The sequence below is a fragment of the Dipteris shenzhenensis genome, chromosome 19 (genome assembly GCF_047967505.1).
Source record: "Dipteris shenzhenensis isolate YYH24624 ecotype China chromosome 19, Dip_SZ_1.0, whole genome shotgun sequence".
Classification (NCBI taxonomy): domain Eukaryota; kingdom Viridiplantae; phylum Streptophyta; class Polypodiopsida; order Gleicheniales; family Dipteridaceae; genus Dipteris; species Dipteris shenzhenensis.
The window spans coordinates 3,293,077-3,304,735 of NC_141614.1; the positions used below are offsets into that span (position 1 = coordinate 3,293,077).

An 11,659-nucleotide genomic window follows, 5' to 3' on the forward strand; every position below is an offset into this window, starting at 1 on the left:
ATGCTCTGAGGAAGGAACCTTCAGGCTATATCTGGAATAGCAACATGATGAAGAAAAGAAGCATATCTAGAGCAGGGGTGGCAGATCTGGAGCAGAAGGAGCAGAGGAGCAGATCTGGAGTAGGATGGGGCAGATCTGGAGCAGAAGGAGCAGAGGAGCAGATCTGGAGCAGGATGGGGCAGGTCTGGAGCAGAAAGAGCAGAGGAGCAGATCTGGAGCAGGATGGGACAGAGTTGGAGGAGAAGATGGAGCAGAGGAGCACATCTGGAGTAGGATGGGGCAGATCTGGAGGAGAAGATGGAGCAGCTAGGAGAGGCAGAGAGGAGGCAGATATGAAGAGGAGAGGTAGATGGAGCAAACGGGGCTGCAGCAAAGAATGGCGCAGATGAGGAGCAGCTGCAGGTCCTGTCCTGTCTATGAGAGTGTGGGGGGCTTGTGCCTTTATAGGCCAGACCTAGCTGGTTGGCCAGCTGGTCGGTGAGCCTGCCAGCTAGTCGGCCAGACCAACTAGCTGGCCTGAATTTGATCGGCCATTTCTGGCTCTTTCTCGCCACTTGTTTGACCCTGCTGGCTGACCTTTTGGTTGGCCTGCAGACTGTTATGTTTGCCCCAGAAATTGGGGATTGCTAGTTGCTTAATACCCCCTCTCAATTGCCAATTTGGAGGGGCAGACATTGTGTGCTTGGAGCTTCGTGTAAGGATGTCGACGGTGGTGGTGGCTATCCCTGCGAAATGCCCTAGAGATGAAATGCAAAAAATGCAGAGGAGGTCACAAGAGGAGTGCCCTTGCAAGGGAATTGTTCACTTCCTCAAGTGCCTGAGTTACACGTATGATACCATATAGAACTAAGAACACTGTGAAGCTTGAGAGAATAAGCCACCCCCTCTCAATGCCGAAAGGTGGAGAGAAAAGCAAATATGTTGTAGCGGCACTGATAATCTAGAGATGGTAGGATTCCTGCCAAAGGAAGAGATCGTAGCTAAACAGTGAACCAATGTGTGCCCGATCTTGGACCTCTGGAGAGAGGAGTCTATCCCCGCCTCCATGAGTGTAGAAGAATCGAAACAACAGTAATCAAGACACATCTGAACAGAAAAAGGATCCCGCCTAGGGAGAACTTGTAGATCCTGAAAGTCGATGCCGATGGAGATCGGGTAGAGGTGAAGGATCATGACCTCCTTTTTCGAAGGAATGGGGAGTGTCAAGCTTGAAACCGAAAAGGGAGGGAGGGATGGGAGTAGAAGATGGAGTTCTGAAAGGGAGGGAGGGATGGGAGTAGAACATGGAGTTCTCTCTCGTATTGTGCAGCAGAATGAAGAGGAAACTGATGTCCATAGGAGTGATGCTCCCCGTACCTATGGCCTCCTTGAAGAAGCAGGATCTTTAGATCACCAGAGATGTGGGGTCTTTAGATCACCATGGCTCTGATACCATATAGAGAAACGATAGGGTTTGCAGTGAAGCGATCAGAAAATAGACAATACTCAGACACAACTGAAGAACGGAACTCAGAAAACATAGTGTATGTCGGTAATATGAAAAACTGAATACAAGAACCTCAAGCCGGTGTGTCTCAAGGACCGTGGCTGAGGTGAATCAAAAAGATGATTCCATGTAGAGAAACAGTAGAAAAGATAGCAGCAGACGGAGCGAAACGCAGTCCTCCGTGTAGCTCGATGATGAAGAAGAAGATGAAGGGCTAGAGCTGTCCTAGGAAATGGCTGAAAACCAGCATGCTCTGAGGAAGGAACCTTCAGGCTATCTGGAATAGCAACATGATGAAGAAAAGGAGCATATCTGGAGCAGGGGTGGCAGATCTGCAGCAGAAGGAGCAGAGGAGCAGATCTGGGGCAGATCTGGAGCAGGATGGGGCAGATCTGGAGCAGAGGAGCAGATCTGGAGCAGGATGGGGCAGATCTGGAGCAAAAGGAGCAAAGAAGCAGATCTGGAGCAGGATGGGACAGATCTGGAGGAGAAGATGGAGCAGAGGAGCAGATCTGGAGCAGGATGGGGCAGATCTGGAGGAGAAGATGGAGCAGCCAGGAGAGGCAGAGAGAAGGCAGATCTGAAGAGGAGAGGTAGATGGAGCAGGCAGGGCTGCAGCAAAGAATGGCGGAGATGAGGAGCAGCTGCAGGTCCTGTCCTGTCTATGAGAGTGTGGGGGGCTTGTGCCTTTATAGGCCAGACCTAGCTGGTCGGCCAGCTGGTCGGTGGGCCTGCCAGCTGGTCGGCCAGACAGCTGGCTGGCCTGAATTTGGTCGGCCATTTCTGGCCCTTTCTGGCCACTTGTTTGGCCCTGCTGGCTGACCTTTTGGCTGGCCTGCAGACTGTTATGTTTGCCCCAAAAATTGGGGATCGCTAGTTACTTAATAACGTCTTCATCCCCAACATTCTGATTGCTCTTTCGAGCTCTCTCCACACATGGCGAGAAACAGAGCAGCTTCAGAATAGGTGATGCACGGATTCCAACGCAATTTTGCAAAGGGGACAACGGATTCACTGCAAATCTTCGCGCAAGTTTCCCACGCACAGGAGTCCAATGGAGTAGGATCTTCCAGAGGAGGAAGGCGAATTTCCCGATACGGCAGTTCTTCCAGATGTTTATCAGGCACTTATCCTACAAAGCCGAGAGCGCCGGAGACCCCATTTCGAATTGAGGTCTACTGCAACCGCCATCTCTTCCTCTCTGGTCCGCCAGAATGCAGTTAGGCGGCCAGACGTTCGAGCAGAGGGTTAGGACTCGAACCAGCGCCGTTTCCCTTACTGTCAACGAGAATGTACAGCTTATGTCTCCTAGAGGCCACCACTGCCCCCAGCTCGGGATCCAAATTTGCTTCCAGTGCCGCAAACCTTTTTTGAAAATGCTTCTGGCACACGACATATCCAGCCAGGCTACTGATTTGTCATTGGCGCCAAAGGCCTTGCTCCACCACATACTTTCAGCTAGCCGAGCATCTCCCCTGAGTCCGCCCATAGGTTTCCAAATGAGTTTGGCCACTACCACCTTCCAGGCCACCACCATCTCATGTAGAAGAGAGGATCCCCTAACAGAGAGTGGGAAGTCCGAGAAGAGCCTTTCATACCAAGAAAGGCCCCTCCATACTCCCACTTTGTAGTTGGTCCCAATCTCGATGAACCATTGCGAGATTTCGACCCAGGGCAGCCCTCCAACGAACAGCTTCAGTAGCCACTCGCTAATCAAGGCCACGTTTTTCAGAAAGGTATCTGGGATTCCGAGCCCTCCTCTCCGCTTGGGTAGATTAAGCGCGTTCCAGGGGATGAAATGCATTTTCCTGATGCTCCCCTCCACCCAGAGGAACGACCTCAAGGCGCTCTCAATTACAGCCCATTGAGACTTACGAAACAGACAAATCGAAGCCACGTATGTTAGCATCGCAGAGAACATGTTTAACCACTAAGGCGGCCCGGGCATTCCATCCCCGGCTAAGCTTTGAGTTTGGTAAGGAGTCTCTCTCTGAACCAATCAAAGCGTTGTTGCTGTGAAATATTTTCCTGGGCCCAGCGGGGCTCCTAAGTACTGAATCACCTCCCCATTTGCAATCCATTGGACCGGCATGGGTATTAAGCCCTCTGACAGCTCACTACTAGCCGTGCGAATCGCAAATGATTTGTTCCAGTTGCAGATTGACCCCGATGCTACTCAGACACTCATTCAGAGTGGCCACAAAGTCGGCATTTTCTTTACACAGAGCCAGAAGGTCATCTGCAAACATCTGGATACTCAAAGGGGATCCCGAGGGGAGTAAGAGACCTTCAGACTGGCCCAACTGACCTGCATGTTTGATCATCTGAATTAGGGGAACTGAGGCTAGAGCAAACAAGAGGGGGGCTAGGAGGCATCCTTGCCTTATCGAACGTCTGAGTTGGAAGATCCTACCACTCCACCGTTTAGACACAGGGCAGCTGAGGCATTTCCAAAGAGTGTCAGAACCTTTCTTACAAAGGCTTCCCTAATCTTGATAGAACCACTTCGATGAGGTCCCAACGGATTCTATCGTATGCCTTGTCCAGATCAATCCCGAAGAGGATGCATCCTGGTTAGAGGCACAGGCGTAATCAATTGCAGCACTAACATCCAAAATGTTGTCAAAGATATCTCGGAGTTAAACCATCTGACCCCGGAGATCTGTCCTTCTTCATCCTCTTCAGGGCCTCAAGGAATTCAGCCTCGGAGAACTTCGCAGCCAGCAAATTCCTTTGGGCTTCCTGGACTCTGGGCTCCAACAGACAAATCGACTCCGAAAGGCACCGGCTCCAAGCTTGGTTTTGTTCTGCTGGGGCACCCACTATACTGCTGAGATGATTCTGGAACACCTGGGCGATATGCCAGTACTCAGTCTTCACCATCTCCCCATTCGGCTCCTCTACTCTGTCAATTGTGTCTTGTTGTCTCTTCCTACTGAGAGATTGGAAGAACTTTGATGGGCAGTCCCCCCGTTGTAGCCAAGTTTGCCTGCTGCGAGTTCGCGCAACATCTGCTCTTTCCAGCTCACGACCCTGTAATTCCTGCTCCACTTCTGTCAGCAGCGTTGAGGCTGTATGATCGTGTGGACTGCTTATCACTGCCTGTCTTAGTGTCTCCTTGACCTCGATCAGATGTTGGAGGCCCCACTTGTGTTTAGAAAGCTGCTTGGCCCAAGCCTTAGCTACTTGTATCACCACCCTTACACAAAGGTCCCATCTGGCGCACAGGTCCTCCGATCGGCCTCTTGTTTGGGACCAGGCAGCCCTGATGGCACTGCCGAGTTGATCAGCGCCCAACCATTTGTTGTTGACAGAGAAGGGAACATCCAAAGATCTGCCAGCCTTTATCGACGAACTGAACGACCAGCACATCGGAACGTGATCGGACACTGAGGTTGAAGACAGATACTGTCCATGCAGAGGAGCAGACATCCACCATCCTCCTCCAGAAGCGTAGATTCGATCGAGCCTGCGGGCAATGAATTCATCTCCATTGCGCCTGTTAGACCAAGAGAAGCTTGTAAGACCCGATTTGTCGAGCTCCAAACAATCTATCAGCCCCAGTTCCAGGGCGAGGTCCTCCCAAGCTTCGAGATCAGATGCCGGGGTCGAACTGGTACCATTGAATCTGTCTTCAGAGGATTCGGTAAGACGGGCCACACTTTAGCTCCTGGACGAGACATACATCAGGGTTGGCCTTCCTAATAGCCGATATGGAAGCCTTCTTTTTTGACGGATTGCATACTCCTCGGACGTTCCAGGACAAAATAGTAATCTGTCTCGCCCTAGCACTCCCTCTGCTCGACTGGGTCGAGCTAGTTTGCCAAAGCTTTGTATCCATCACGGAGGAAGTGGAATCTGTTCTCCTTACCTTGTCCAGCCGCCCTTGCTGCATCCTTGATTTTTTTTGACAGGGTGCGGGGAGTCGAGAGGTAGTCTCGTTTCTGCGCGTGCTCCGCTTCCGTCTCTTCCAATGATCGCTTCTTGTTGTAGACATCAGGCATGTCCTCCTCAACCTGCGTCGGAGCTCCCAGGTTCGTGGTCTGTCTCGCGGCTGAAATCTCTTAAAGGGGAGGGCGTGCTTTATCACCCTGCGTCTTTGCGTGTGTCGAAGCTTGGTTTCTGAGAGCATCCTTAGGTTCGGGGGCAGAGTTAGGGGGGTTTGAGTGGGGGGGCGATCTCACCGGGCTGGACGTTTTTCGCTTTGCCTTTGCGGCCAACAACCTTCCATTGGTCCGCGTCCTGAGGACTTGCCATCTCTTCGGACTGCCCGACACTTCGAGAAGCTGTGGCACCCTTCTCCGATGGTACAGCCTATTGAGTCAGCACCTTTGGAGGTATCTTCGGGTTAGCGCCTTCGTCCGCCTGTGGCTCTCTTGCTTTGGCTTCGTTAGCCAGTCTGATATTCTCGGACCGACGGGCGCAATTCCTTGCGAAGTGTGTCGTTTCTTTGCAGATGTAGCGGGCAAACGGAACTCCCCCGGAAAGCTCGATAGGAACAAAGTCCGGAGTTTCTTGACTCTTATCCCATAGAATCCACGCTCTTCGCAGATAGGCCGTCTTTTTTGTGGGGGCCGGCACCAAAAGTACTCTTCCCAGTGTAGCCGCCAGGACTCCACGGAATAACCAACACAAACTTAAACGCTCGACCAGAAGCTCTGACGCCATACGGAGGAGGAAAAAGGCCTTACCCAAGAAGCGAGCCGAGGATGTCGAACTCGAGTTCTTCAAGCTCCCGCAAGGAAGGGGTTTCGCGAGTCTGGTACGCTCCGGCTTGACGTCCGGCAGATCGATCTTGCAGACCACTGCACGAGGTTTGGCGTTCTCGCACCAGGGCTTTTGAGCCGTTTCCCTTGCTCGCCGCTCCGATTCAGCGACCAAGACGCGTTTGGCGGTATCGTCATCAAGCTCTTCTGAGAAACCACCTCCAAAACGTTCGGTGAGGGATTCGAGGTAAGAGGGTTGGGAAGGATCCTCGGGGTTCTTGCTCCCTCGGTCACACTGTGTATTTTGGATCTGTGCTTATGGCTTCCCACCACAAATCTAGATCACACTCTGCATCCGCACCACACATCGTAGCTCTGCCTTTCCCGGCTCCCGGACACATCCCCCCCTTGCTTCAGCTCTGCAAAATCCTCGTCGCTTTTGGGTTCCCCATCACCTTCGTCTGCGTTGAAAGTTTCCACTCCAAAGCCTTGGAGCTCTTGGCCAACCCCGATGGAACAGCACAGACACATTCGCAACAGCAGCACATGGAGGCCCAACACAAAGAGGAGGAGCTTGGCGTCGGGATAACGAAACGGGAAGAATATTGCGGTGCGGGGATCAAGCTTGTCTCCATTCCGGACGTATTACCCTTGGATCTGGTCCGAAGCGGTTCCTGGGAGGGCTCTCGCGAGCGCTTCAGAGCCTGGGATCAGAAGCTGCGCGGGCCGTTCGAAGCGCTGTTGGAGCAGCTCCCAACTGCTGTGGACTGCATCCTGTCTGACTCGCACCTTGCCTGGGTGCAAGACCTAGCCGATAAGCATGGCGTTCCCCGAGTAGCTTTCTGGATCTCCTCCGCAGCTGAGTGTCAGGTTTACCGCCATGCTCCTAGGCTGATCGCAGCAGGATTTCTTCCGTTCAAAGGTAGCCTTTCGATCTTGCAGCTTTCGTGTGACCTTCTGTGCCCTACCGCATGGACTTAGCTCGCTTGTCTTCTTGCTCAAGGTAGCAGCTTAGGATATCGTTCATGCTCATGGCCTTGATCTGTTGATTCGCGATGTACAGCAGTACCCATGAATCGAACCACTCATGAAGAGCCTGATAACCTCATACCTGGCTATCCTGGCAGAAGGCCCGTGTATCACCGACCGGGTGCTAATTGCGATCTACTTGCAGATCCTTGCACTTCCATCCCTGGCATTCCTCATCTGCATCGGAGGGACTTCCCAGCCTTTCTCCAAATTGAGGACTCTTCTGATTTCCTATTCGAATATTTTATCAACCAGACAAAGCGGATCTCAGAAGCCTCCATGGTGCTGTTTAACTCGATTCAAGAGCTAGAGGTCTCCATTTTCGCGGCGTTGAGAGCGGAGCTAGGGGTGGTGCATGCGTTGGGTCCTTTATTTCTACTGGAGGACGTCGCACTGGATTCGCAGCCGAGGCACATTAAGCAGCAGCAGCAAGCCGATATTGAGTGTACTCTAAGCTGGTTAGACAATCAACCTGCCAACTCTGTTCTGTATGTTGCGTTTGGGAGCATGATTCCTTTACCGACAGCTCAGATAGAAGCCATAGCCAAAGGATTGGAGCTCTCGGAGCAGCCATTTTTATGGGCACTGCGTGCTAGAACCGAAGCGGGCGATAATGAGGTTAGTCTCCTACTTGAAGGCTTCCTGAGTCGAACGAAAGGACGAGGCTGTGTAGTGGACTGGGCTCCCCAGACTCTCGTCCTCGAACACCCGTCGGTAGGAGGCTTCTTAAGCCACTGTGGATGGAACTCCGTCCTGGAAAGCATCTCCCTTGGCGTTCCGGTCCTGGGGTTCCCACTATGGTCTGATCATTCCTTGATCTGCAAGCTCCTCGAGGAGGAATGGCAGGTGGGAGTGAGAGTTAAACAAGACGGCAACTTCATCAGTGCTGAACACGTCGAGATTTTAGCGAGGGAGCTCTTGACAATGGAAAGGGGACGTGAGCTGAGGAGTAGAGCTAGGCAGTGGAGTGAGGTGGCCAAGAAGGCTGTACACAGTGGGGGATCATCTTTCCAAAGCTTGGAGATGGTGGTGAATAAGCTCAAACAACTCAAGTGCTAAGCACCTTGCAGACCATATGCCTTAGAAGCTATCATTCCACTCCTTTCACACAGATCACTACCATAGTTCATCATCTATTCTGTAGTTGAATAAATAAGGTGGTTCAATCACTCTTCTACTTATTCCATCTCGGTTATCAACAAAGAAATAAGGCGGGGCTGAGGGGCTCCTGTATTACCCATGCGTTCAATTCGTTGTCATTCCGAAACGACAACCATTCCTTTCCTCTACTGGCTGATTCTTACAAATTGTTAGATTTCTAGATAGTGTCTCATCCATTTGTACTCTTAGTTATTGTACATTTTGTGCTTTTGTGTGTTATTATTTGGGCTTGTATGTTTGTGTTTCTGTGTGCTTGTCAGCTTGCTGCGGGTGTTTGTGTCTACCTACATGTGTGCTTATGTGTGGTTTGTGTGTTAGTCATGTGTGTTAGTGTGTGGGTTGGTGTTTGTTAGTTTTTGTTAGTTTGTGTGTTAGCTTCACAGGCTGCTGAAAAAAAAAGCTATTCCATAGCCGTTTGCCAGAAAAGCCGGTTCGCCTGTTAACTCTACTGAAACCGTTACTTGAAGAAAAAAAAAAGCTATCTCGAAGCCGTTTACCAAAAAAGCCGGTTCAACTATTAACTGCTGAAGCCATTACTTGAAGGAAAAAAATATTGCTATCCAAAAAGCCAGTTGCCAAAAAAGCCAGTTCACCGGTTCACCTGTTTAAAATAAAAGCCATTTTCCAAGGAAAAACAAACCTGTTTGCCTGTTCAAAGGGCTTTATGCCAGCCAAGAGGGCTTTATGCCTACTGGTGGTGAAAGGGAATATTATATGCTAGACCTGTTTAATTAAAAAAAGGTTGTTTTTCAAGAAGAAGAAAAAAAGCTTTATGCTTGCCATCAAAACTTTGTATGGAACTACTCGTCCAAGATGTGTCATTTGTAAAAGCTTCATTGTTTTGGTTATTTCCTATTATTTACACTAAACTATACTTGGCTTTAAGAAAGGAAATAAAGTGATTCATTAAAAAAACTATAAATGTGACTCCATCGTGAGGTTTTTTCCTCTTTTTGAATATCTAATGTTGGGTCAATGAACCAAGTCCTTGCTATGACCGAAAACGAGAAACTTGTAGCAGCGTGTGCTACATTAACAACAACTCAAACTAATGATACAGTTGTAATACTCGCAGCAACTACAAACCCAGATCTCACTCCAGGCATTGAAAACTAGCACTCAATTGACACTGTTCTGTATTGTCAATAGCTATGTCACAAAAGGAATTACAAATACATCTCTGGTGATTGTTTATTTGATACAATAAAGTATTTAGTCGATGTAGATTTCACATATGTAGAAATCTGAGTAGCAGTAGTTCAACAGTTTCTTGTAGGCTTGCGAAATGGAGATGAACAAGCAACGAGATGCTTACACACCTATCTCTCTTTGGATTTTTTCCCATCCAAATAGTGGATTGTGTGATTCAAATTCTTGGATTGGGCTGAAAAGTACTTTAACATCCTTAAAAAGTCTTTAAAGTACTTTCTAGTGTGTGAAAGTACTTCAAAGTTATAAACAGTCATGGAAAGTAGTTGTACATACTTAGAAAGTATTTTAAAGTACTTTCTAGTGCTGTGAAATTGATGAAAAGTACTTTTAAGAAGTTGAAAACAAGTTTTTTCAAGAACTGTGCAAGAATGTATGTAGCTTCATTTTTTTCTGCACTGTGCATTGTGAGATTGAGCCTATGCTCCTTATTGATCTTTTCTTATTTTTGATTGTGTCCATAGGAACACTATGAATATGCACAGGAAAGAGTTGTAGATGCAGAGAGACATTGTGTTTTTGCAGAGACATTATTGCAGCATTTCCAACTTGGTGACATCTTCCACGTAGAGCCCATACCCCACAACCCCTTTGCACCTAGCAACGTTACTTTTCATGGAGAATGTAGAGCCTATGGTCTACCCTTTGAGGGTGAGAATGTGGTTGGTGTCTACATGCTTGCATGTAGACACCAGTATCACCCTTTGTGCCTTGCCAGTGCAAGCACAGCCACATCGACATGCTTGAAGCCTGGCTGCAACCAAAGAATCTCAGACTTCGCCTGTAGCAGAGTGGCAGTGGAAGGATTAATGGCAGTCACTATGTTCCTGAGGAAAAGCCTACAGGGTCATTTATCGTTTGACTTAAAAGAAGGGAGTGGAGTAGGTGGGCAAGTGGCTAAACATGGAATGATGAGTGTTACGAAGAAGGAAGAGGCTCAAACGGAGAGTGGAGCTAGTGCGCTGGGGGTAGACATTGGAAGTGACAGTGCAACCAAGAAATTCGAGCCTACAACAGATTGTGGACCTATTGGGCAAGGGGAAGATGTTGGAACAGGGAGTAGTACGAAGATGGCAGTTGAGGACAAAGCTGAGGAGCCTAGATGTGAAGAGGACGTAGCAGACACTGCTGTAGAAAAAGCTTCAAAAATGTGTAGTGATGCTTGCGGTAGCCCTGGAGAGACCCTGCAGAACATAGCAGATAAGTTTGCAAAGAAAAGAACAGGGAAGGAAAAATTAAATGACAGCGAAGACGGTATGTCCTATTTTCTGGTCTTAACACTTTCTAGGCATATATGTTAAGGATATTGTGTTAATGATCTCTTTTTTTAATGCAGGAGGCAACACAAGAGAGCGAGAGTGGATGTGAAGGAGCCAGAAAGCTCTCCTACCACTGCAAAAAGTACTCCTTCACTACTACCTACAAAGCCATGCGTTTGCAAGAAACTTTAGGATTTTAGAAATTACTTTGTAATCTCCACTATGGAATGAAAATTTAGGAATCCTGTCTACCAGAATCTCAGCTTCGGAATCCAACTTTGGAATGAAAATTTAGGAATCCTATCTACCAGAATATCAGTGTCAGAATCCAACTTTGGAATGTCCAATTTTGTAATCTCGACTTCGAAATGAAAATTATGTCTTTATGCATCTATTCTTTGTGCATCTACTGAGCCTACTATCTTTTTTTGCAATAAAAGTGTCTTATTGTGACAAAGCGCATCATTATTTACTGAAATACATTATTATTTGGTAATATAGGGCTTTGAAGGGAAAAAAAATACTTTTGCAAGAAAAAGAAGCAGAGTTCATAGACATGGAAAGCTTGCCACCTGCGTACGTTAAGCCTACAAAATTCAAAGAGGGATTTTTGAGGGGGAAGCCTACATTGATCCCGAACCTTAATAATGTTTTGATGCACAGTTTTGATCCTAAAAGGAATGACTTACCTCTAGATTTTAGTTTAGATGCAGTAGATTTAATCCAAGACGGTACGATCAAGCACTATGTGCGGAGAGATGCACAACAGTTCTTGGCAGTAGCAAGCACATTTGCAAATGTGTTTATTT

The 11,659-nt window shown here is 48.4% G+C and overlaps 1 protein-coding gene across 2 annotated transcripts; it reads left to right on the forward strand.

The window, feature by feature from the left end:
- Positions 1-6,143: 6,143 nt before the first annotated feature.
- Positions 6,144-8,375, forward strand: LOC147889940 (UDP-glycosyltransferase 85A1-like). Of its 2 annotated transcripts, none has more exons than XM_087390859.1 (2): positions 6,144-7,114; positions 7,256-8,375. In XM_087390859.1, exons 1-2 carry the CDS (start codon positions 6,511-6,513, stop codon positions 8,278-8,280), a joined length of 1,629 nt encoding a protein of 542 aa, XP_087246985.1. In that variant the 5' UTR covers positions 6,144-6,510; the 3' UTR covers positions 8,281-8,375. The 2 variants fall into 2 exon arrangements, with proteins under 2 accessions (XP_087246985.1, XP_087246986.1); XM_087390860.1 differs by having other exon boundaries at positions 7,259-8,375.
- Positions 8,376-11,659: the final 3,284 nt, after the last annotated feature.

What these genes read in the sequence shown, in the direction of transcription:
- LOC147889940 (XM_087390859.1), top strand. Translation starts at nt 6,511, where the DNA reads ATGGCTTCCCACCACAAATCTAGATCACACTCTGCATCCGCACCACAC. An exon ending in AGGATTTCTTCCGTTCAAAG is followed by an intron (nt 7,115 to 7,255) that starts GTAGCCTTTCGA and finishes CGCGATGTACAG; the next exon opens with CAGTACCCATGAATCGAACC.